This window comes from Hakea prostrata, chromosome 4 (assembly GCF_041222555.1).
Source record: "Hakea prostrata isolate BN-2017 chromosome 4, UWA_Hpros_2, whole genome shotgun sequence".
Lineage (NCBI taxonomy): Eukaryota > Viridiplantae > Streptophyta > Magnoliopsida > Proteales > Proteaceae > Hakea > Hakea prostrata.
The window spans coordinates 2,697,882-2,724,418 of NC_142603.1; the positions used below are offsets into that span (position 1 = coordinate 2,697,882).

Consider the following 26,537-nt stretch of genomic DNA (forward strand, 5'->3'; position numbering starts at 1 on the left):
AAGGTTTAGATCAAATTAAAAAAAAAATATTCAATCTTCTAAAATGTTACTTCAATATTAGGATGTGATTGATGAACATGTATCATTCGTCCAAAAGAAAATTGATATTTTTTTTTGGTGATAAAATTATATATATATATATCAGATTAAATCAATTTACGGTTCGTTTTCAAATCTTACGTTGTAAAAACGTGTATTCAGCAAATGCAGGACAGCATAATTAGTTAAGTGGTAGTAAGGTCCATACTTTTTAGTCGAGAGGTCATGGGTTTGATCTTTATGACATTTAATTACAGTATTAAAAAAAGCCGTAGTACAAAATAAAAGAAGAAAAAAAGAGAAGAGTTCAACTCAAATTAGAGTTTAAATAAAATTCAAATTTATAGTGGGTTTAAATAAAATTCAAATTTAGTTTGAATTGCCACAGGCCACCGATTGTAGGAAATTGTGGGTCAATCCTTAATATGTACTTAACGCAACCCCAAATGTCAATCCCAAGAAGAAATATAAAAAGCAATTGATAAAAAAGGAAAATGAATTTAAGAGGATGAGAAACCTACATCACCCGCTGCCAGTGTAGGTCGTATCACCCGCTCCCCAGCCCCAAGAGTGGAAAGTAGAAAACCCTGACTAAACCCTGCCGTCCGCCTTCACTCGCCATTTATTCTCTTTCTATCCCTACGAAGACTAACCGATCTGTTTGGCGGAGAGATTGCAGCTGGACGAGGGGAGAGGGTTTTGCCTTAACCCACGGACCTTGCCCTAAATTCATTTAACCTGCAAATCCAAGTCTCCACAACTATACTGCTGCAACAACTTACAGAATGGCTGCTGCTGCTGCTGGAGTTGCCCCTTCCGTCACTACTATCAAGGATGAAGAACCCAAGGTTGTGGAGAAGACCGATTATCTGAATTTGCCTTGCCCCATTCCATACGAAGAAATACACCGAGAGGCTCTGAGTGAGTGGTAGAATTTATTTTTCTTAATTTTGTACACATTCTCTAATCATCCATTTTGATCTGTCCGGCTTCTACATAGGATATGAATCTGCAATATAAGGTGTACTTAAAGTTGTACTTTGGTCGTATTCTGGTGGTCACAGACTGGGGGGGGGAATGAATGAAGTTTCCTGCACTGCCTTGTTATGATATTTCTTTATACCTGCTATGCTTGATTTGTGTGATCGCAGTCTTCCGAAAGCATTTTATTATAGGCAAAAGTTCTCATGGGTCCCATCGACTGAGTGTTTCATACTATGATTTGGATTCTCCCCTTTCCCAAATTCAAACATGTACATTGATACTTATTATCATTTACATTCTTGATATTGTAACGATTGTCATGCTGGTAGCTTTTAGATTTTTAAAAGCTTTATCTTGTCACTTAGACAACTTCAATTGAGCTGAACTTGACATATGGGCAGGAGAACCCTAGGTCTACGCTCTGTACGACATTTCAACCCCATTAAGTAGCTCTTTGTGTCTAACTCTTGTCATCATGGATGTTTTGATATTCTAACATCTCTGACTAATTTGGCGAGTTATTGCAAATGAAAATACCAAAGAGTAAAGTTATGTTGAATGTGTGTGACAGTGTCCTTAAAGCCAGAACTATTTGAGGGGATGCGGTTTGATTTTACCAAGGGAATTAATCAAAGGTTCTCTTTAAGCCACAGGTAACTTATATCATTTTAGTCCTTTGTGCCATTTAAAAAACATTCTATCCTCATAGTTTGCTGCTTCTTCCTCTAAACATTTGCTTTTGAACCATGCATCAGTGTTTTCATGGGACCCATGGAAGTTCCTTCTCAATCTAATGAGGCTATTAAAATCTCCACTTCTCACTATGAATTTGGGGCTAATTTCCTGGACCCAAAGGTTGGTGTTGCATTTATTTGTTTATTTATTAATTTTTATCATTAATTTTCGTTTTACATTTTAATAGCCTTGTAAATGTTTAGGCTTTAAAATTAGATATTTCAACTAGAATGATGACTGCAAATTTTGACTGGCTCCATGTTGTTCAACAGTTGATGCTTTTTGGAAGGGTGATGATGGATGGGAGGCTTAGTGCAAGAGTGAAGTGTGATTTGAGTGAGAATCTTACTTTGAAAGCAAATGCTCAGGTAGATGATGTTTTAATGAAGCTTCTGAAATATTGATGCATTTGATCCCGTTGGATTTCATTAACTTTTCCATCATTGGTTGACTTAAGTTTTCCGTTGCAGCTTACAAATGAGCCTCACATGTCACATGGGATGTTTAATTTTGATTACAAGGTTAGGCACCCTAATTTAATATCCTTTTGTTTTAGTCATTCTTATGATGCACTAATCTGTTCACCATGTCAGCTTAATCTTGAGTGGTATCAAGTGGATGCTTTTGTTGCTGTGACAATTCTGTTGTGAAACTTTAGTGTTATTGTTGTGACTTTTGGAGAGTAGGCATGTTGGTGCTACAGTCTGAGTTATCAGTGTGCTAAAGTATAAAGGTTGTGTCACTCCTTAATGCTTAGTTTATTACACAGAGCAAAGTCACTGTTCTTGAGATGATCTCAATAGAAGCGGTAGTTGACAAGAATACTGACTTTATGTTCTACCACAAAATTGAGAAAGGCTTTCCTAGTTGTTGGGACTTGGGAGTTGATCCGGAAATTCAATTGAAGAATTTGAGGAATCAACTGCTAGAATTAGATTCTTTTCTCGGGGGGTGGGAAGATTAATAACTTTTAATGTGCTGAGGATTGTAACAGCTTCTTCGATTACTTGGATTAGCTTTGTCTAGTTTGAATTGGTGTTAAAAGAATCGGCACTTCCACCTTTGATTGGAATTATCAGTGTTAGAGTCCAACTATGGATAAGGAATTTCAATATAATCTACTTGTCAGTGATTATCTTAATGTAGAAATAAAAGATGTGTCTACCAAAAAAAGAAATAAAAGATATGGAAATTGTCACATGCACCCCCTGTGGTTTTGGGAAAGTAAAAAACACCAGTCAGTTTGGATATTTCTATTCCCTGCTTATGCAAAACATTAGTAGTTGTTAATGGTAAGCAATTTTGAGTCATTTTATGACCAATATGCCTTTGTTAGGTAGAATGTCATTAATGCCCTCTTCTTCTTCCTTCCCAGCAACTGTGATGCAACGGCTGATCGCAACACCTCATCTTATTGGCACTCACTTCCATTTCCCATTCCCAGCCCAAACCTGTCCTTTGATTTTTTGTTTTCTCCCACCCCATCTCAGTGGCCAAATAGTTTATGGAAGAACAAGAAGAATAAGAGGTTTTTGCTTTGTGGAATATTGATGAGTGAAAATTGGGAGGACTGGTAATGTATTTCACGGGTTGTCTATGAAGCCAAACTGCATTAGATTTTGGATACAGAAGTGAAGTAATCTGAAGCAAATTGGTTATGATCAGATCAGCAAGGTTCTAGTAGTCTAACAATCTGTCTTAATTTCCTGATCGAGTATATTATCATTTTAGATCTGTCTTAAGAGCTTGAAAATTAGAAACCAGAAAATAGAGTAGGATATATGATGTAAACCCCAAATCTAGGGTTTGGCTACAGGATTTTGTTCAAGTGAACCAGCAGAAACTCTAGGGTTTTACTACCTTGCTGTCGTTGGATTAGGGCTGAATATGAGATTCTAGGGTTGGGAATTGAATAGACTGGGTTCGGACTAGGGTTGATTGAATTTCAATCTTGAACCTTGTTATAATTTTAAATTCAGAATGCAACTTCAGATTTTAGGGTTTTGGAAACAAGGCTTTACTAAGGCTCTCTTTGGCATAATTTATATTTATGCTAATGATCTATGATCTATTTATGAATAATCAATTACGATAACAAGTTATGCATGCTAAATTTTTTTCGTTTGGTTACTACTGGACATAATGTATTATATAACAAGAAATAGGTTTGGTGCCATTGGGTGATTAAAATATTATGCATCATCAATTTGGTTTTGGGTTGGTTTTAGTTTGCCTTGTAAAATATATAACGGCATTAGTTTTAGTCTTGTCTCACTTTCTTTTGTTTGGCCTAGTTTTGATATCCCTAAAATGGAGGTTAGAGAGAGAGAAGGTTTTGTTCTAATATTTTGGTAAGTTTACCATTTTACCCCAACTTAAGTAGTAGTTCTGCACATGTTAATTATTATTGTTACCTGAATAAGCAAAAATTAACAGTATATGTTGATAAATCATAAACAACCCTTGATCTATTTATGAAGTTTTGTTAAACTATCTATTTTAATGGGAAACAGGGTTCATAAATCATACCAAATACATTTGTTATGTTTATAGGTCAAATAATCATAAATTTAAACTGTAACAAAAAACACATAAGAATTAGGGTTTATAGGGGGTGGCTAGGTCTAAGGTTAGGGTTGATCGTAAAGGAGAGGTTTGAGTTATTAATTTATGTCCTTAATGCTATTTCACTGGTTGTGAGTTATTTGGGGTTAAGTCATCCTTGATCTTAGCTTTACATTAGTCAGATTTGTCAAAACCAGATGTCTATCTTGGGTCTTCTAGAAGCCTGCTGCGCTGGCCTGATGTGGTCCGATGTTGGCCTAATAAACTTTTTTTTTTTTTGATGGGGCTGTGACACTGTTATGTGAAAACAGTGTTTTATTCACTTCATGTTTTGGTAATATATCATGGTTTCATGTGCTCCTTTATCTTTTTCTTGTTTCTCAAGGTTTCTGTAAACTGACCCAAGACACTATCTGTTTTCTAATTCCTTAATATTCTCTATTATTTCTGTAAGCAATAGTCAAATCTCAACTTTTCCCCATCACCTTTCCCTGTTGTCTGGCCGTGGAAATATATAACCAAGGTTGTTGTATGCCATATACTTTTTCTTGGCGGTGAGGGTATGGTTTCTCTATTTCCTGAAGAGATGACCAAGTGTTTTCTACTAATTCATGTTGTCTTTTGAAGTTTGGTTTGACTGCTGCACTATCTAATACCGATCCATTTTGAGTACTTTTTAAGTGTAAGTGTAAGGAATTTACTCTTTCTTCTTGTGCAGGGTAAAGACTACAGAACTCAACTCCAACTTGGAAATGGTGCTTTAATTGGAGCTAGTTACATCCAGGTAAGCATATCTATTTATTTTGCACAATCAGTGTGACAAATTTGAGTTTCTAGTTGATGGATTTTGAAGTAAATATGCATATCCTATGCAGTTCTACTTTCAGTGTAGTGAACTAATTGATTTTTTGAAACTTGGTTATCATTTTTACTTAGCAGGCAGCTTTCAGGTTGTCCATTATGTGGCTTAATCTGTCAACATGACCTCTATCAATTTCTTGGTCCTCATCTATGTACATAACCTTCTGGTCATGTTCGATAATGCTTTCAGTAACAGGAGATAGAGTGAGCTGCATCATTTGGCTTTCAAATAATGGAATTTTAGTTTTGATATAGGCTTGAAGCTGTTACCCCCCAAAAAGGCTTGAACCATGTGTTTGGATGGAATTAAAATTTTTGTCGGCTCTCCATCTTTCTCCTTGTTGTTATGGCGTTGCATGTGTCCACATCACTCTACATCAATTTTTCTTCGAAAAGGGTGAACCTGGTGCCGAAACTTCTGACAAGCAGAGTCCAGGGGGCATTCTTCCTAGGCAGCCTTACCTCAACAAATTTTGCTGAGAGGCTTATATATATATATAGGCTGACTTGGACAAGCGTACGATCAGAGTGAATACGCTACCTTCTTTATCTTCCTTCGTGTGGAGAAAACCACTCCTTTCCTAGGGTTGGGGTTGCTGTGGATTGATAAACATGTCTGGCAGAAGGGGATGAAAGACTTTCCGCTTTCAAAATGAGAGGAATATTAGGGTGTGGCTTATGAACTCATTTCCTAAGTACACCCCAATTCCGAAAGGGAGGCAACTCTCTGGCGTTGGGTGGGCGATCACCTGTAGGAATGACATAATGCTAATCGATGTTCTACAAGGCCAAGGAAGCATTGTTTTTTAATCTCATTATGAAGTGAAGCGGAAGATGCGGCAATAGCAGGACTCTTTTTCCCTAGATGATTCAGTGATAGAAATTGTATCCTATACTGAAGCCGCATAATTCCTCCATCTCTCCTCCATCTTATTCACTTCCCCTAGGTATGTGGTGCCCTAGTCATTATGACTAGGTTGTCGATGGCCTAAAAACTTGGCTATCAATAGAAATTGAAAATTGGTGCCAACCGATTCTGCTGTAGATCAGCCGATTCACTGATTGTTGAATCCTCAATTTTAAAAATTGAAACCTTTGTCCTGGTACATCACCTGCTGCCAGTGTAGGTCGTATCACTCACTCCCCAGGAGTGGAAAGTAGAAAACCCTGCCTAAACCCCACTGTCCGCCTTCAGTTGCCATTCTTCTCTTTCTATCTTTTTGAAGAAGTACTAACCGATCTGTTCATTCCGTGGTGGAGAGATTGCAGCTGGACTAGGGGAGAGGGTTTTGCCTTAACTCACGGACCTGCTGTTCCTTTCTTTCTGCTTTCTTGCCCTAAATTCATTTAACCTGCAAATCAAGTCTTCAAAACTATACTGCTCCAACAACTTACAGAATGGCTTCTGCTGTTGGAGTTGCCCCTTCCGTCACTACTATCAAGGATGAAGAACCCAAGGTTGTGGAGAAGACCGATTATCTGAATTTGCCTTGCCCCATTCCATAAAAAGAAATGCACCAAGAGGCTCTGAGCGAGTGGTAGAATTGGTTTTTACTTTTATTTTGTACACATTCTCTAATCATCCATTTTGATCTGTCTGGCTTATACATAGGATGTGAATCTGCAATATGGGTAGTGCACTTAAGATTGATGTTGGTTGTATTCCGTGTGTACGTTGGTGGTGACAGACTGGGGGGGGGGATGAATGAAGTTTTCTGTACTGTCTTGTTAGGATCTCTCTTTATATTTGCTATGCCTGATATGTGTGACCACATTCTTCGGAAAGCATTTTATTACAGCCAAAAGTTCTTATGGGGTCCCATCGACTGAGTGTATTCGTACAATGATTTGGATGTTCTGCTTTCCCAAATTCAATCATGTACCTTAATTAATATTCATTGTCATGCACATTCTCGATGGTGTAAGCATTGTCATGTTTGTAGTGTTAGATTTTTTTTAGAACTTCCTCTGTCACTTGGCCAACTCCAGTGGATCTGAACTTGACATGTCGGCAGGAGACCTCTAGGTCTCCAGGTAGAATATCTATTTATTTTGCACATTCAGTGTGACAAATTTGAGTTTTTAGTTGGTGGATTTTGAAGTAATAAGCCATATCCTATGCAGTTCTACTTTTAGCTTGCTGAGTCTCTACTTTCAGTGTAGTGAACTAATTAATTTTTTTGAAACTTGGTTGTCGTTTTTACTTAGCAGTCAGCTTTCGGGTTTTCCATTATGTGCCTTAATCTGTCAACTAGAACTCTATCAATTTCGTGGTCCTCATCTATGTACATAACCTTCTGGTCAAGTTTGATAATGCTTTCAGTAACAGGAGATAGAGTGAGCTGCATTATTTGGCTTCCAAATAATGGAATTTTAGTTTTGAAACAGGCTTGAACCTGTTACCCCCCCAAAAAAGCTTGAACCCTGTGTTTGGATGGAATTAAAATTTTTGTTGGTTCTCCATCTTTTTCGTCGTTGTTATGGTTACATATTCTCCACATCACTTTACATCAACTTCTCTTCGAAAAGGGCGAACCTGGTGCCAAAAACTTCTGCACAAGCAGAGTCCAGGGGAGCATTCTTCCTAGGCAGCCTTACATCAACTAATTTTGCTGAGAGGCGATATATAACAGAGCCCATTTTTAGATGAAAAGATTTGCAGAAACACTAAGATACTTTTGTATCTAAATACATGGATTCTCCTTATCTGTGTTGAGTCCCTAAATTCTTGAATTATTCATCTTTTTTTCTACCGACTTTTGTATAAATATCTTGTTCCCATAGTCCAGTTCATTCTCTAAAGTTGTTTCACTTGTTATTGGTTGGAAGGGAGCCAGGGTATTAATCTGACTCATAACGTACATCGGTTTGTGGTAGATGCTTTGAGGTGACTGTATCTTCTCTGGAGTTGAGGAAATTAATGGAAAGTGATGTTTCATTTACATTATGTTTTGTTTTTCAAGTTCACAATTGGAAACAGAAATTCCGTACAGTGGATTCCTGGATGCCATTGAATATTAAAATATTAGGGAGATTATGAATGCTACTTATATATACTTTGCAGCATAAATTTTAAAGTGGACACTGAAGCGGTTTTCCAGTTTGACTTGCTTCTGTGTGATCTGCAAGTGACAGGTGTTTGAGAGAATTGAAGGCTGCAGTAGTTTCTGCATCTTCAAAGCTCTTGTGAAAATTAGTATGAAGTCCTTCTGTAATGAAAATAATCAATAAGAAAAAGATTTGATGGTTCCCTGTCATCATTCCTCGTATTTTCAGATTATATATATTTATATTTTTTTGGTAACCTATTTTCAAAATATATTATGCTTTTGTTTAAGAGACTTATTTATCTTCAGATTATGCTTATTATATGCTTTTATTTAAGAGGCTTTCTTGTTCAAGTGTTCTTCCTTGATGAAATTGCTGATTAAATTTTGATTGCCTTTCAAGTGGAGATACATTGTTTCCAATAGTTTTTGGAGCATCAAATTTAGAATTTTTTTTAAGGCAGTGTGTGTGGAAAATCTTTCTTTTTGAATCTACTGTAAGCTTAACGTTTTTCTTCTCTACAGAGCGTTACTCCTCATTTATCCTTGGGCAGTGAAGTCTTTTGGGCTGGTCAACATAGGAAGTCTGGTATTGGTTTTGCTGCACGATACAACACAATCAAGATGGTACTATAATGTTATTTTTCCTCTCTCATTAGCTTCTTGAGTTCTCATGCTTTTTGTTTCCAAGGTTTTAAATTTGCTGTTGGGTATCATATTGAAGTGGTGTTTTTAGAGATGTTTTTGTGGGGGGTATGGGAGATGTTTTCTGTAGTCCTACTATGCGTCTTGACAATGGACTTGGATGACTTTGACATATCATTTTTTTTGGGGGGGGGGGGGGGGGGGGAGTGTCACTTCTCTGGCCTTCACTCATTCAGCTTGCTTCTTTTAGAGCCATTGTGAAATCTTATATGGAAGGACTGAGGAGAGATGGGCAATGATCTATGTGAATGGTATTTCTTTTCCTTGTCTTCATTTCTTTAGTCGTCATCTAGATCAGGGTTGATGACCCATAAACGTTCTCTCCTGAGATAAGTCTCTGGTAATTTCAGATTTCTAGGAAGTGCCAAATTTTATGGGTTGGAAAGTTGTTAGTGCCCTCTATGCTTGGCTGATAGCCCACTTTCTTTCTATGTGGACCAGACTACTAGGTTTAGTAGTGTTGCTAAATAAAGTTACAAACTATGATAGTACTGCTTGGATGAAAATTGAACTAAGTTAAATAGCTGGGTCAAACTATTTTGCTTGTAAGTGTGAAACATGTTAGAGGGCAATATGTAGACAGGGGTGTGGTGACCTGCCTTATTGTAAGGCTGCCCTGCTGCCTATGTATCCTGAATGGTTAGGGTATCAAGTCAAATGTAGTTCTCCATAAGTTCTAAGATGACATGTGGAAAGAAGAGAGGTGGGGTGTGTAACATACTAGTGATAATGAATTAGAATGTATATTTCTATGATGAATGTATGATTATAACAAATATGAGAGAAGCTGATTTGGTCAGGCTGCATCTGTAGTCCAGATACAGACCAAGTCAACAGTATTTCCTGGTAAATGATTGGATATATTCTTAGAAGTTTCCTTGGCATAGGGTCCGACCATTGCTTTTGAATAGGATGGGCCTGATCTGATGATATTGTTCAAATGTCTATTGCATTTTACTGAAAATTTGACAGCCTAATGGTGTACTGGATGAATGTATGGAAAAGGGTCAATCACAATAGCCTGCTAGGGTTTTTGAGTATGTGTGCAAGTTATATAATGTGAATGTACATCACAAGGATCAGTCACAATAGCCTGGTAGGGTTTTTGGCGTATGCGCTAGGGTTTCATTGGTTTTTTTTCCCGCAGGAGTCCTCCTGGATGTCAGATCTCCTCCAAGGGTTTGAAGCATCAAGGGAATATGGATTAACTGCCAGGACAAAAATAGAAGTCTAAACAGTCATATTTGAGGTTTTGAGGAGCATTAGGTTCTGTTTGAACTGAGGACCAAGGAACCTATTATAGAAAATTAGAGGAGGGAATATACAAAGTTCCATTGGAGGTTGAGTGGCAACACCTATGCTTCCATGGGAAAAGTTTCATGTCGCCGCCTCTCAGAGGCTCAAGAAATGGGTCCCTTTTTGTTGGGTCAGTGTCGATTGCCATTTTCTGGGAAGTTTCTGGGATTGATTCCGCCAGGTCTGACCATCAGATTTTTACAATCCATGTATCTTTAAAAAATCATTTAGATTGTATTGTCCAATGATGCAAAAATCAAAGTGAAAAATGTGTGTGAGGTGTCTGGGGCCTGTGGATAGGGTTTGATGGAATGATTCCCTAGTACTTTATGATTTGCACCAAATTTTGGCTATGACATTTTCCAAGTGATGGCAAGATTAATAGAAGTAGGCCTAGAATCTGAAAATTTGAACAATTGACCAGAAAATGTCAGAACTGAGACAAGAATCTCAGAGGGGGATCATAACAAAAACTAATGAGCTGATCGGCACATATAGAGGTACTTGGAGATGAGCAACACCAGAAAATGGAGTGAAGAATAGGGTCCCACAGGTCAAGAAAGATTTGGTATTTTTGACTTGAGTTAAATAGATAGGGAAGATAGAAGGGCATGTTTGTTAAAAAAAGGAAAGATAGAATGACAGGAATCCACATGCTGTGGTTTTGGAATCTACCAGAACCCGTGGAGAGAATACTTTATTCCTCCACCAAGCTTGCTACCGAATCCATAGCAGCAACTACTGTACTGAATCCTCATAATGCAAATCTCGACCTTAAAATCAGAGAAAGCAGCTGGCGATCGATTGCACCCAAGATCAACACAATAAGAATGGACAAATTGAATAACCAAAACTTTTATGACTTTTTTCTTTCATCTGTTTCCATATGAATGAAGAAACACACCCTCCACCCCACACAAAAACAAATAGATAAATAATAAGAGGGGAAAAAAAAGAAGGATTAGAAAAAGGAGATATAGATTGATAGAGGAGGATAGGCTATCTCAGGTTCTCAGCCTTGGGTATCTCATCAACAGCTATTTCAGCTGTTGAACACAAACCTTTTGCAGACCAAACACTTGCAAGCAGGCAATGAAATTCCATTACTCAAGTTTGAGTTGAAGCATAATTAATGGGGTTTATTTATAGCTTGGCCTAAGCTTCATCACCTAGTAAATCTGAAAATAGAAACCAAATGAAAATAAAAAGAAACTAAATCTAACCAAAGGAATCTTCTTCATTCCCAAATCCACCATCCACACGATTGAATCCTTGTTTTGGGCCTTCCTTTGGAAAGGGCAGGAAGCCTCGCGCTTCATGCACCTGGTTAGTTGGTCTTCCATCTGTCGCCCTATCTCCGAGGGTGGCCTGGGAATCTGCCGGATCTTTGATGGTAACTTGGCCTGCCTTCTCAACTTCTAGAAAATTGCCTCAAAGCATGACTCTATTTGGGTTAGGTGGGTCTATTCTTCCCTTCTCCGGTCAAATTCCTTCTGGATTGTTCCTATGCCTTCCAACCCTTCATGGGTCTGGAGGAAAATCCTATTGCTCCGTCCCCACGCCATCTCTATCTCCATCTCTACTGGCTCCTTTACCTCCTTTAGCTTGACCTTGGGCATCCAATGGGTCATTCTCTTTAACCACTTTGGTCCCCGCACTGTCTATGACACCCGTATTCCCAAATCCACCCCCTTATCGGCCTTCATCTCTAATAGTTCTTGGATCCCTTCTTCCGTGTCCATTCTCACACAGGTTTGGAAATCTCTCCCCCCTCTTTCTAACTCCTCTTGTGACCTTACCATTTGGCTCCCCTCCCCCACCAAATCCTTCACCACCTCATTGGCTTAGAACCTCCTCAGATCCCACAGCCCCAAACCCCTTGGATCCATTGGTTTGGTTCAAAGGCTACATTTCCCGCCGCTTCCTTACCCTTTGGAGAGCCCTAAACCATGCTTTCCCCACCCAATCTTTCCTTTTTGACCGCCACATCCTTGTTAACCCAAACTTCATCCTTTGTTGGTCCAGTGTAGAAAACCTTGAGCACTTGTTCTTTTCTTGCCCTTTCTCCAGATCCATCTGGGGAAAAACCCTTACCTCCATATGGCCCCGTTCGAGGCGTTCATTTTGGGTTTGGTCGAGATTGGTCTTGGATTTTGAGGAACTTTTCAGGTTCTTCTATCTACAATCGGATTGGTAAGCTAGTGTTTTGTGCTTTGGTGCACCACCTTTGGTGGGAGCACAATCTTCGAAGATGGACTTCCAAATCTCGCTCTATACACAGGATTTGGAATGCCATCTATTTTGATGTTTCTTCTAGACTTGTGGCTATTCCCCACCCCTTTGTTGATGATACCCCAAGGAACATGCTTATTGTTGTCTCCTGGGTCTTAGTTCCTTTTTCCGGTCTTCTGCTTAAAAACTTTGTTCTCTTGTTTCATTTTCTTTAATATTTTTATTTATTCATCCCAAAAAAAATCTAACCAAAGGAAACAAATGACTGAAATACAAACTTCTATCTAAAAGCCGTTTGTGCTTTCTAGATCTGAAATTAGAGAGTTGTATTGACACTTCCCAAATCTGGATTTAGAAACCAGCTAATCTCCCATTACCACTTAACTGGAAACTGAAAATCAAAACAAGGTAAACTAACATATTGAAACAAAAATAGAACAAAGCTGTCCATATCTTGTACTCCACACTTGATGCTACATGCCCTGATTATTATCCACATGAATATGAACTTGTTCTGTAAAATTTGAAGAGAAAAGGGAAAATTTCAGGGTTACCCCAAGATAATTGGTGAAAAGGACATTCACTATAAAACTATGCCAAACTGGCATAATGGCTCCTAAATTTGCACCACAGTACACTCCGTTAGCAAATTCTGTTAAGTGACTTAAGTCATGGTTAGATTATTTCGTAATTCCTAAATTGCCCTTAATCTCTTGTAAGATAGAATTCATCTTCTTTCTTCCTTCATGAGTTCCTTCTTTTCCTCCGCTCGTCATTTTATATTAGAAGATGTAGAATCAACAACTAAGGGTATACTCGTAATTTTCTCTAACCAACTAATGATTCTAATGTAAAAGGAGATACTGCCAATTTGACAGAGCTTTGGGCTATGTGCTTTTTACCAATTATCTTGGGGTGTCGTTGAAAATTCCTCCCCCCCCCCCCCCCAAAAAAAAAAAAAAAAAAAGGAAAAGGAAAAGGAAAAGAAAAGAAAAACTGTCTTGGTCCTTTCTCTTCATTGCTTCTCTCTGGGCTCAGGCTGCCTTAGATGCTCCCCCCACCAGGGAAAAAAAGGAAAAGAAAAAAAAAAAACCCTTGCCACATGAAAAGAGCAGGCTGCGTCTCATAGCTGTTGAATCCTACAACATTTATGGGCTGGTTTTGGGCTGTTCCTTGGGGAGCATACGAATATGTGATCTACATCACCAACAGCCAAAAAGTTTCAGATTTTAGGCCCTATTGATGCCCTCTTATTATCTTTTCTATCTTTCCTAACCATTTCATTCAGTAGACCAGAATACTTAAGTCTTTCCTAACAACGGCAGCCTTATTTAGTTTCGCTTTATTTTCCAGTGTTGTTCATTTTCAGGTGTCAGTTTTTATTATATTGCTCTCGGAGATTCTGATCCTAGATCTGAAGTTTTCTGATTTGAGCTTTTATAGGTGATGGGTCTTTTTTTGGGTTTGCCTGGAACATTTTGGAATTAGGCCCCTCGGCAATGGAACCTGTGAGGAACATCATGTTTAACACCCTTAATTGTTTCCACTAAAATAGAAGATCATTTATGTGATGTATCCTTGTCATTGGTGATGGTAATGATGATGATAATAATAATAAGTTCGAAAGGAGGAAGAGGAAGGATCGGAAAAAAGTTCGAAAGATAAGACCTTATGGTTTATGCTTCTTCCTGTTCATTATAGGCCTGACCATTATAACTCAAGAAGTTAAAATAGACCTAGCACTGGTTCAAAGTGGTGGTGAGTTACCCATGTGATGTGTGTCTTGTCCAATGGGTCTTGTTTGCAATTCCCCCATAATTAGCTTGTCATTTTAGGTTCTGGTTTTTTTGAGTTCCATAGTTTTATGACCACAGGAGAAGTTGTGCGGAAGGACATGCAAAGTCTAGTATTGGGCTAGAGCTTATTGGAGGGCAATGTCGCAAGGATCCATAGTGGACCCCATTTAGCTGAGATTCTCCTGATTTGCTGGATTGTACCTCTTTCCTTGGTACTTTCATCAATCGCCTTTCATTTTGCACTTTCCATATTTCATTCTTGTCTCACTCCCCGTCTCTTCATTTCCCCTTACGTTTTTTGGCCTCAGTTGTCCTACTTTATTTTGTTTAGACCCATATTGCTGACTGCATTAAGTTTGGAACAAGGCTGAGTTTGTTGGTGTGACTTAAATAGTCCTAATCATTGTATTTTTAGTTGGCCTAATTCTGAGGTTAAATTTTAAGTAAAGTGAATTTTGTAGTTAGAAATTCTTGCTAACGTAGAAGTTTCATATTTTAAAAATTGCTGTGACTTAGATTCTGGAATTAGAATGGTGTCTTGGAGGCTTTTGTTTTAAGTTGTAGTCTGTTTGTGGTTGTCCTAGGGTCATGACCTAGAAAGAGAGAGAGAGAGAGTGCTTCTGTTATATCTGTCTGCTTTCGGTTTGTATTTGTTAATGTCACTGCTTTTATTCTTCTCTACTCCATCTTCATTTTTCGAGGAGTAATGATGTTTCTCGTGAGGACATCTGTCAAGGTAAAAGATAGTGTTGACTAACCAAGAAAAGGGTCATCATGTAGCTATCTTTTTGGTCTTGCACAAGGTTGGATTATTACCTTGTTTCAGTTCATATTCTGCTGCTGTTAGCTGAGCTTGTGATTAATAAACAGAATGGCACTGTAGTAGGAGATGTTCATGGATCAAAACATACAGTTGTGTTTGAATCCTTACGTTGACAAGTTCTGGTTTGTGCTGCACTTTCAAATAATTTTGGGAAAATTACATGATTAGCCACTTTTAGGTTTTCTTTTACAAAAATAACCACTCAATGTTTCAATTAACAAAACTGGCTAAAACTAAGTTTAGGTTTACAAAACTAGCCAAAATAGTAATTTTTCATTCCTTTGACATCTTTAACCCCTAAAATTAACCACATTAAAAAGGGAAAATCACTATTTTTGTTCAAAAGGAAAAAATCACTAATTTTTCATTCCCTTTGGACATTTTTACCCCTATATTGGTATGATTAATTTTAGGGGTAAAAAGTCCAAATGGATGAAAAATCACTATTTTGGCTAATTTTGTAAATCCAAACTCAGTTTTAGCTAATTTTGTTAAGTGAAACTTTGAGTTGTTATTTTTATAAATGAAAACTTAAAACTAGCTAATCAAGTAATTTTCCCAATAATTTTCTACTTTACACATTCATTAGCCTTTTCTTATGTAGCTAGCGATTGAAATTTAACCAGAATTGGTTCCCTTTCAGATTTGCACTCAATCCATCTTTTCTGTAGTTGAAATGTCTCTTTTGTCTCGTGGATCACATTTTGAATTTTGGGGTCTAATTGGACATAAATTGGTGCAGTTCTAGCAAATTTTCTACCTTTCTCTCCTGCACAGGTTCTGTTGTTGGCATTTGTTGGTGTATTTGCAATCAAATTCATGTGGATTTTTTCCTGGGTCCTCTGCTTTTGCCATCTGGTTGTTAATGTTTACCACAAGTTTATTTTGTGAAATTGAAACTGATGTTGAATTGCTTTTTTTTTTTTTTGAGGGGGTGGGGGTGGGGGTGGTAAATATCAGATGCTCTTTATATTCATTATTGAGTTTTCATAGTTGCCCTTGACCAACTGAGGATTCCTTAAGTTATTATTTAAGAAGCGGACATGACATAAAAGAGAGGGACAATTGATTTCTACGTGTTCTAGTTTTATTACAACACATTCATTAAATATATCATCTGTTGCTACAAAAAGGGTAATATTTTACACTAAAAAGTTTGGTTTCCTCCCTTAGGTTGCAACTGGACAAATTGCTAGCACAGGCATGGTTGCTCTTAGCTATGTCCAGAAAGTATCTGAGAAGGTAAGCAAATCTGGATTGAAGAATCTCTTGTTATTGGCTGTATACATTGTATTCTGTCATCTTATGTTGCTGTCATCCCTGCAGGTTTCTCTTGCAGCCGATTTTATGTACAACTACATGTCAAGAGACGTTACAGCAAGTTTTGGTTATGACTACATCCTACGACAGGTAATCTTTATTATTCAGCACAATTTTTGGAGCAGGACTGGGAATATCTGTTTAAGAATGTGGTGTAATGCTTGATGGTAAACCTGATGCAAGTTTAATTAGAACTATCTGTTCTTAATTCCTACCTAGAGTGGAATGTCAAAATAGGATTGATATAAATGACAGCTAGTTTAGATGGTACAGTTTTGATGGGTTAAGTTAATTGGCCATGGATCATTTAGGCATCCTCATCTTCAAAGAGTAATTGATGTGAAATAGGATGTAGGGTTTGGCTGATTAGGATAATGCCCTAGATCTAGGTAAACTTCAGGATCCTCGTCAAGAGAATCAGCAGTCTTCTAAGGTTTATAATATCCTATGGTTGAGGAAAATAGGCTGGTTTAGGGATTTTAGGGTTTAGAGATGGGTAGGGTTTTGAAATTCCAATGTTGCTTTGTTGCTGTAATTTTGTTTCAGATTGGAAATCAAAATCTAAGGTTTTGAGAATTAGGTTTTTGAGATTCTTGGGTTAGGTGTATAGTCAAAGGTCAGGTAGGGGAGGTAATCCTAAAAGGAATTAGGTGTTGAATGAAGGGTTTGAAAGTATGGTTTGGGCTGCAAAGGAATTAGAGTTAGGCTAGGGTTTGGGATGGTCCCATCAGCCTGAAATTGGGAGGGGAGGTCACTAGGGTTAGAGGAATGGTATTCCTAAAGTTTGGGACAGATCTAACAGTTAGATTGCCATTGATCGGACCTTGAAATTTTAGGTATCTATAGAAGTTTGAAAAATTCCAGAAAAATAGAAAAGAGGGTGAATTGGCATTAGGGGTTTTGGGAGATGAGGGAAGTCTGCGGATAGAAAGGATGAGAGAGGAAGTGTAGGCTAGGGGCTACGGGTGTCTTGTACTTAGGGATGGATGAAGGAAGGTGAAATTTCCAGAGTTCTGCAAATGCTTCATTCAATGGCTTCCGCAAGTCCCTTCCATGGGATCCCATGACCTCTAATCCTTGCTATTTCAATCTTAGCTTTATTTCATTAATCCTAAGCTGATTTATTACAGCCTAGAGAGGCTTATTTATAGCTTAGATGAAGGTACTCACACTAGGACTCAGTGTAGAAAATAAATCAAACTAGGACTCTAATTTAGAAAAAAACTAAAACTCCAACTTGACCAAAGAGTGTTACTCACACAACTAACCTTTATATCTGACCTATAAGAGTTCAAATTGAAAATCTAATAGTAGATATAGGATCCTTGCAAGAAGTAGGACAGAACTAGAGGATTCCTCCAAAACTTAAGAATCCTAACCTAAAAAGGTCTCTTTAATAACTTAACAAATATGGACTCGACTTCAAAAACAAAAGTAGATCTAGGGTCCCACAAACATAATGGACCCCACTAACCCTAATTTGAACCCAATGAAAAGTGCAAAATTACCAAAATACCCCTTCTGGTATTAAAGGCCTGTAGGGTTTGGGGAAGCTTCCCTTGACCCTAATTCGACTGTGAATCTGGTTTACATAACTAACTGCTTAGCTACGCTGGATGAGGAAAAGAGTGGGAGAGCACCACATGCATGGCTGTGTGGGGAGCACCTCATGCACACGGCTGTGTATGTACCTCTTGGTAGTGCATTGTTTCTCTTTAGATACATTTTGGAATTATAGTTGGTTAGTGTCCTTAGAAGCATAGGCTAACTTTATGCATTAATGGTGCCACCCCCCAAAAAAAAAAAGGAAAAATAATGGATCATTTGCAAATGAGGTAGCAGCAATGAAAATTGGACTAAAGCCAGAATTAGAAGCGTCTAATAATATTGAGATGATGGCAGATTGAAATATGCATTATTTAGGCATTTGAATATTGTTGTTTTCTGAGTTGGCATCTTGATCCTGTATGTTAAGCACAAGAGCTCCGAATCTCTTTAGGACATAAAAAAACCCTAATATTTTGTGCTCAAATCATCTCTAATTGATTTGGGGAATGTATTACATGTATAATGACCACCTGAAATTCCTAAATGAACGCATAAAATGACTCTTAATCACTCTCATACACTGATTTAAAGGAAGTAGACTTAAAAGATATTAGCCTATTGTTATGCAGACACTAATCTATCACTAATTTCATGCATTATATTATGGGCTTAAAAGAGACCCATTAAATTAATAAATGCCAAAACTCAATGTCCATGATCCATAGAACCCAACCATGACCAAATTAAAAAGACGTCTTTTGAGGCCCAATTGGTCCTCCCTACCCCCAATTTTTTTTATATATTCATATAAGTGTGCAAAGAGGAAATGTGAAAACCATAAAACATGGATACAGAAAAGCAATAAGATAGAATCAACCACTTAACTATTCATACATTACTACTATATTTTCTATTCTTTTCTCTCTTAGAAATAACCAGATTGTATAAATTAGAATCAACCACTTATTCATACTTCACTACCGTGCTTTCTATTCTTTATGCTCTTAGAAATAACCAGATTGTATAAATTTATGTATTTGATCAAGAGAATAGATTCAGCTCCTGTATTCTTTTAGTTTGTGAATCCAGAAAGATTTCTTTCTGCTAAAAGGGGGAGGATGGGGAATTCATGGACAAACTTTTTGGTTGCAGTGTCGTCTTAGAGGGAAGATTGATTCGAATGGTTGCACAGCTGCTTTCCTGGAAGAACGGTTGAATATGGGTCTCAATCTTATTCTTTCTGCTGAGGTGAGGATTCCTTTTTTTTTTTAATGCATATACACTGAGGATGAGGACTTGCACCCTAGCCTAAATATAATGTATTACATATTTTGGTTGGTCTGAGAGTTGCTTGGTGAACCAATCCAGGGGAAAATTTCAGTTAGTTTGGCTATTTAGCTAACATTTGTGCTCCAATCAAGTTGTCATAATGTCAGATGCTGGACTTCAAAATGCCAAGTTTCATATCAAGAATCAGTTATTTTTCATGACATGTTATTTGATTGTTTTATTATGAAAATAGTACCGTCTTTGCTCATCAGAAGCCTCTTATATTTCTATACACACCAAAAGAAGTTTAAAAATAATCCTTTCTTTGGTTTTCTGCTATTTTTGCTTGCAGATTGATCACGTGAAGAAAGATTACAAATTTGGGTTTGGTCTGACTGTAGGAGAATAGAGAAAGAAGGCTTGAGGTCAATATTGAAGGGCTTAATTCTCTTTTTGTCCTACATGTTCTCAGCAGCTCAATGAGTCATTACTTTTTGAGTGGATATATTTATCTTGTTCTTCTTTTTAGGTAAAGAGAAGGTTTTCAATTTTGTATTCTGTCTGGGTTGGTCAAATGGCATTGACATTCGATGCCCATGATTCCTTCAGTGCTTTGGTAGTCCTAATAGATGATGGCAACTTTAAGCCATGATTTTTCCTCAAGTGCAGAATTTTACTTCAGAGTAATTCAGGTTTTGGTATGTTGCTCCTTTTGATTTGCAGGTGAAGATAATTTTCACAGATTTATTATACATTACTTTGTCATGGTGGGGGCTGGGTAAGAATATATTCATGCATTTAGCTAAATATTTTAAGTTGGGTCTACGTTACAGAGCACTGTGGACTTAAATCAATTAGCTGGGATTAATTCTGCAATAATTGATTTTACGGTTGAAAATCACTGTTGAATACCTGATGGATGGCCAGCTACTTGGCTTTCTGGCAGCTAGTGCCTGAGCTTGTGAGGAACCCAGTGGCTGCGCCTCTTGCTTCTGCTGCTGCTATGGAAGCTTCTCAACTTTTATAGGATGCATTCAGACTTCAGATCTTTATGGGCTCATTGAGGGCTACTTCAGATGATGGATGATGCATCTTCCCCTGGGGAGTGAGAGTGCAGTATCGTTGAGCAGGTGCTGTGGTGTTCTCTTTCTTATCTAAGAGTCTATAATAGGATTTTGCATTATTTTTTTCAGACTGCATCTTTATGGCTTGAAATTCTAAACTAATGTTGTGTTTTTTCATTTTCATAGCATCTAGAACTCAACTTGGAACTCAATACAATCCCAAGGAGTTGGCTCAGTTGGCAAAAACCAATGCCTATTAGTATGAGGTCAAAAGATCAAATCTACTTTGGGTGAGGGTGAAGCGTCATATAAAAAATAGTCATCCCAAGAAAAAAAAGAAAGGGGGGGGGAGAGAAGGAATTCACTGTGCCTATTTATTGGCACTTCGGCAAGATTCTGGACAGCAAATATGGTGGATGCGAAGGGGCAGGATCTAGCTGCTAGTGAACCATTAAGGTAGGCATCGACTATAGAAAGCATTGTATTGCAGAGTATGTGGGTGAACACACAAAACAGTGCCAAATGTGAATTTAACATGATATCATGTAATCAGCTTGAGGCAAAGCACCTTACCTAGAAAAGGGGGGGGGGAGAAAGAGAGAAAATCTTGAGGCAAAGCAAGAGACTGGAATACAGTAATCATACAACTAATTTGCAAGAGCTTTTAAATAAGAATAATTAAGATGGGAAGGATGGGCTTTGGTACAGTGGTCAATGAATCAGTTGTAAGATGAAGATATTGAGATAGATTGTTAGGCAAAATTATTAAGATAAGGCTGCGTGAGAAAAATATGTGCTAGCGTCTGATCTCATCGAACTATGCTTGTGTGTAACCTTCCCTTTCAACAAGATCTTTCGTGATTAGAGCTTGGCAGTGAAATACAAGAATTGGTGAAGAAGGAAGATACGTGCGCCATTTAAGCGGCGGAAGTTCAATTAAAAAAGGGGAACTAGTTGGTGGGTCACAATCACAGATTCACAATGCTGGACCTGTACATGAGGGTTGGAACAAGAGTCAAAGAGCCAACACAGCACGGAATTCTATCCCACAGGAAAATAGAGAAAGCCAATACAGCTGAGAAGCTATGAAGAAACACCACTGATTAGATAAGACCAAAGAACCGGCCAAAAAGGATGACAAGTAGGACCCGAAAGCTACAGACAAAAAGCACTGTTTCGAGTACGGACTACGGAGTTAGCCGTCCAATGTTGTTGTCATTGTTGCTGTTGATGGTGGTGCTGCTGCTGCAGTTGTGAGAACTTTGAGTGAGTCGAGTCAAAATTTTATATTTCTTTACAAGGGAAGAAAGATGACTGAGGTACTAAACCAGTAGGAAGGAAATAAGAACGGTCTCTTATCATTTACTGTGAGACAAGTTTCCAGTGGGTGCGACCAAGAGTACCAAAAGCCTTATTTAGTTGGACTTCCTTCTAGTTTCTACTCCCACATCATTGCCAAGGAAGACCTGGAATGCTATTCTTTGGTCAAGCAAATCATGTCTTGTGCGGATACATTTTGATTAGTTCTCCTCAACTATTTTCAAGCTTTTTTTATTTTGACCTTTTAGGCTTTCTTTCTTTCTTTCTTTGAAACCCTAGCAGAATTATTTACCAAAGATTTAAACAGTGGGAACGAAAAAAAAAAATGGGGGACAGTCAAAAGACAAGTGAAGAAGGTGCAAGTTGGTGGAAAATCCAACTACTCTTCCAACGCTTCTACTTTATCTTCATGATTTTCAAATTTCATTTCTTCACGACACCATCTCTTGAGTGATTCCGTGGGTTTTGTAGACTTGTTATCACTTTCATCTATCTGTTATCTGTTCACTGCTGCTTGCTGTTTTTTAGTCCTCTTCAGTACCTCGGCTTAATGACAATCATGGATACCTAAAAACCCTATCTTTAAAGAATTCAAACATCTTACCAACAGGGTGGCTCACTATACAGTGGCGAAACGGCCTTGATGAAAATATAATGAGTTCTAGCGGTACATTTAAATTCAGATATGAATGCGGCAAGTGCCAAGGCCAGCACATGACCAATTGAACTCAGTGAACACACCAAATAGAAACACTTAATAGGGACAGAAACCATTCTTTCAAGACTCAAATTCTTGATTTTGCTTTACCTTTCCTTTTATTTCGTTTTCGCCTTTTGCTTTCACTGAAATTGTTTACTCTATTTGTCGTTTTCAATTAACAGTTTTAGCCACCAGAGGAACCGTCGTGGCAGCGCCGTGCATGTGGGACCCCTACTCCGTACTATGGCCCACGCACCACCCCATTCCAAGTTGCGCTTTCCCCGCCTTAAAATCGCCCTCATTTCACGTTTCCTCTCCCCAAACCCCAAACACAAGCTCAGTTGCTTCTCTGCTTTTCCTTCTCGGGTTTTCTTTCTCTGCGTTTCCTTTATTTATCTTCATCGTTCTCTTCTGCTCTCTCCTCAACCCTGGTAGAGATGGAGAATCAGGAATGGAGGCCTCAACACTCAGATGCTTCGCGGCCTTCTATAGGGTTTCCCCTGGGCACGGCGCTATTGCTGATAATCATATTCTGTCTGAGCGGTTTCTTCTCCTGCTGCTACCACTGGGAAAAGCTTCGCTCTCTACGTCGATCTTACTCCGACGAAGACGATCGCGAAATCGATTCAGACCCTGAATCACCTTCCAAATCTAAACTCAACAACATGGTACGTCCCTTCCTTCTTCTGTTTTTCATCGTTTGGTTTGTATTAAGTTTATCAGTTAACAACAAATCTTAAATTTCTAGCTAATTTGTGGTTGTACCTTCTTATCAGGAGTCGAAGCTAAACAAGAGTGACAGCTTACCAGTAGTAATGCCTGGGGATCGGATACCAAAGTTTATGGCGTTACCGTGTCCTTGTCAACCTGCGCGGCCGGAGAAGCTCGCTTTGGTGGTGCAGAAGCCTCTGCAACCACCAGCTCCTCGACCATCACCACCTGTACCAATACCTTATTACATTTGAAGATTGAAATGTTTTCTCTGTTTCTTAATTTCTTTGATAACCCATAGTGTATTATACGAAAAATTTTGAATTGTTGAAGGGAAAGATCCAATTTTAACTTTCAGACCAGCTGTAAAATCTCCAGGAAAATCATTTATGTCTCACTGGGTCACATACAGGCAGGTGGATGAATCAGGTCAGTCTGATCCTTGAAGAGAACTGATTGTCATGGTGTCATTTTAATCCCACATTCCTAATTTGAAAAATGGAGTTCAACCACCATAAAAAAAACCTGAAAATTAGAGCTCCTCAGGAATTTGATCATTTCTCCAACCCAAAATAGAAAGCTGGGGAAATAGGAAGAACTTAACAGAAGTCTCAATTGGGTTGGGCTGGAGCTTATTGTACAAGTGTTCCCTTTACCTAACTTTCTCCTTAATGGATGACTCCGAAGCCACTGAATCTAATAAACTAGAATTTCATCGAGTGCTAGATGGATTGATGCAGGTTAGCCACCAAGCAATCCTCTGCTTTTTATCTCTCTAAATTTCATGTTCTTAGTGGCAATGCTCTGCAACTTTCTTGGTAAGATTACATAAAGGTCGGACTGGGCCAGCACAAGAGTTATTGAGTTTCAAGCCTTTATCTCTAACGTAACCCACAAGTCACAATTATCATACTTTCATTCGACAGTGAGGAATACGCGCCGTGCTTCTTGGGGATTTCTGTTTCTTATTTTTCCATTGGTGTCTGTATCAAATGATATGATATTGATACGGATCGACTGAAACCCAAACTCTAAACAAGAATCAACAAGTAGCAGACAACCACGAGGAATTAAAATGAATAAATTTCGAAGAGAGCAGGGAATATAATGGGATCGATATCGCATTTCATGGCCCCCACCTGGAGCATCACCCGTGCTCTACCACGCATGACACACGCAATTGAACATTCTTTCTTCCATAACAGTGGCAACAGGGTTCCAACTATTGAACAAACACTAAGAACTTGACTAATGGAAATAAAAATAGAACAATAAGAGCAAAGAGATTTAACATGCTTCACACACCCAAAATGCGGGAAGAAGAATAATTTTTCATTAGATAGAAGAAAAAATAATAAAAATCTCTCAACTAATAGCTCAAAACACTCAGGTGAAGATACCAAAATTTCTGACTTCATAAGTGAACTTATGGTACATACTAAATATTTTAATTCACCTTTCAAATCGAATAATTTAGGTCACCTATCAAATATATTGATGTAGGCCCATCTTCAAAGTACAGATATAATAGTTCGGGCCATGACATAAGAAATCTCCCACGGTTGGTAATGGGGTTGGGCCTTAAAAGGGGTGGTAACCAATCACCCTTGAATGCCTCTTCCCATGCTTATGCTTTCCTGGCTTCAGAGCTACCAATCCATGAAAACTTTTCTATTCTAAAATTCTAGTTAAGAAGAGTCTCTACAACAGATGGATGGTTAAATGTGATGATAAAAAATTGACAGCCACTAGTTGATTGTAATGGTGGTAGACATGGTTGGCTCTACTTCTCTCGTGAGATTAGCCATCCAAATGTGAATCTCACACAACCAATCCAAGTATAACATTATTGCAAAGAGGCACTAGGTTTGAATCTTTTGATGGTGGAGCACAGCAGAGTCCATCGAAATAATTAATGAAAGAAAATTGATATAATGATTTGATAATTAATTAATATTATCTCTAACGACTTTAACATGGTTATAGTAGCTTTGTGGTCCTCCTACGTGCTTAGTGCTAATTACTTTTGTCCTAATTAATACTGTTAAAGTGGAATTAGTAAAACAGAAAATGGCCCACATATCGATCCACACTCCACCGAACCAGAAATAGTACAACAGGAAAAAGCCCAGAGGCACGGTTTGTACTCCTTCCGTGCTGTCATCATTTTCTTGGCAAGTACACATCATTTCCTCATTTCCTTTTTTTTTTTTCTTTTGTCTCAACCCATCCAGTACTTTTCTTCTCCTCTGTGATAACAGTCTAAATGGTATGATCTCATACAGAAACCCTGTTTCTGATGTAGTTTCTAAGTTCATATATAATAGTTTTTTCTCCCTTGGATTCCTTAATTCAATTTAAGAGGCAGAATGTTTAATTGGAAAGAAGATAGGAACATAGGGTAATGCACGGGGAATTATCAAAACAGTGGCAGTGGTAGACTATCAGGTAGAACCAAACCCATGACCTCTTTACTAAAAGGTGTTGGTTTTATCAACCAAGCACCAAGCAACCATGAGATAGTATATATGGTTCTGTAGTTGTTAGCATGTCAAATCATGAGCTGTTGATTGAAAACTAAGATAGATGAGAAATGAGTCTGATTCTTCTATTCTCAACTGTAGGAGATAATCTTCTCCTGATGCCCTATTATCATTTAGTTGGAAGAAAGAGATCTATCTTAATAGTGTTTAGAAATGGACTTCTTTCTTAAATGTGTGATGAAAAAACATTAAGAGATTGATTGATCATCTAAGAAAATGATGTGGGCTTAGGAAACTTTATCCCATTTGGATAGGTCACACTATCACATCTATAGCGGATCTCATCTCAATTATCTGTTGTAGATGATGCAACTTGTTTCCCAAATGACTAAAAAGTCTTGAATATGTGATGGAAGAACATGAAGAGATGATTATCTATGAAAATAATGTGGGTTTAGAGAACTTTATCCGATTTGGATAGAACACACTAGCACATCTATGGCGGATCTCATCTCAATTCTCTATCGTAGATAATGCAACTTGTTTCCGAGTGACTTAAAAGATAGAGATTATTAGTCAGAATTGTATATAAAACAAATGCAAATGCGTTCTAGGTTGGAGATGATGTGACCTGTTTCCTTACATGAATCTGTTGCGAAAAATATTAAATAAGTGAAAAAGAAAAAATTTGGCCAGACTGCCAGTGTATCTAAAGCTATAGCATTGCCATGATGCCATTCACTGTCGTTCTCGTTTCCCTTCTTCTACGGTTCTACCCCCATTGGTTTTTTCTCACAGGAATCACTAAAATGGGATCGATTTTCATGAATTAAATCTGCAGCTCAGAATCAAACAACATAAATACTTGCCCCTTGGTATGCTTTCCTTTTTGATGCTTCAATAATGTTATTGTTTCCCCAGAGGCAGCATCACCTATTGGTATGTGTAGGCTTCATGTAGAGCTCAGTGACAATACGAGTCCCTTTGCTTCCATGATCCAGGCTTGTTCTTTGATGGGTTAGTTGATTGTCTGGAACCA

At 38.0% G+C, this 26,537-nt stretch overlaps 2 protein-coding genes across 2 annotated transcripts; both read left to right on the forward strand.

Moving 5' to 3' along the window:
• The first annotated feature begins 555 nt into the window (after positions 1-555).
• Positions 556-20,034, forward strand: LOC149017060 (mitochondrial import receptor subunit TOM40-1-like). Its single transcript, XM_089151361.1, has 11 exons — positions 556-960; positions 1,595-1,676; positions 1,779-1,878; positions 2,031-2,126; positions 2,229-2,279; positions 5,042-5,107; positions 8,757-8,858; positions 16,257-16,325; positions 16,410-16,493; positions 19,104-19,199; positions 19,573-20,034. Exons 1-11 carry the CDS (start codon positions 825-827, stop codon positions 19,627-19,629), a joined length of 939 nt encoding a protein of 312 aa, XP_089007487.1. The 5' UTR covers positions 556-824; the 3' UTR covers positions 19,630-20,034.
• A 2,601-nt stretch (positions 20,035-22,635) lies between these two features.
• Positions 22,636-23,630, forward strand: LOC149017061 (uncharacterized protein At5g65660-like). The gene is made up of 2 exons (XM_089154025.1): positions 22,636-22,972; positions 23,081-23,630. Exons 1-2 carry the CDS (start codon positions 22,742-22,744, stop codon positions 23,267-23,269), a joined length of 420 nt encoding a protein of 139 aa, XP_089010151.1. The 5' UTR covers positions 22,636-22,741; the 3' UTR covers positions 23,270-23,630.
• The last annotated feature ends 2,907 nt before the right edge of the window (positions 23,631-26,537 follow it).

Excerpts from the sequence above, each read along its gene's own strand:
- LOC149017060 (XM_089151361.1), top strand. The coding sequence starts at position 825 with ATGGCTGCTGCTGCTGCTGGAGTTGCCCCTTCCGTCACTACTATCAAG. Across the intron at positions 961-1,594 it reads AATACACCGAGAGGCTCTGA|TGTCCTTAAAGCCAGAACTA; the intron begins GTGAGTGGTAGA and ends TGTGTGTGACAG. Across the intron at positions 8,859-16,256 it reads GATACAACACAATCAAGATG|GTTGCAACTGGACAAATTGC; the intron begins GTACTATAATGT and ends TTCCTCCCTTAG.
- LOC149017061 (XM_089154025.1), top strand. The coding sequence starts at position 22,742 with ATGGAGAATCAGGAATGGAGGCCTCAACACTCAGATGCTTCGCGGCCT. Across the intron at positions 22,973-23,080 it reads AATCTAAACTCAACAACATG|GAGTCGAAGCTAAACAAGAG; the intron begins GTACGTCCCTTC and ends CCTTCTTATCAG.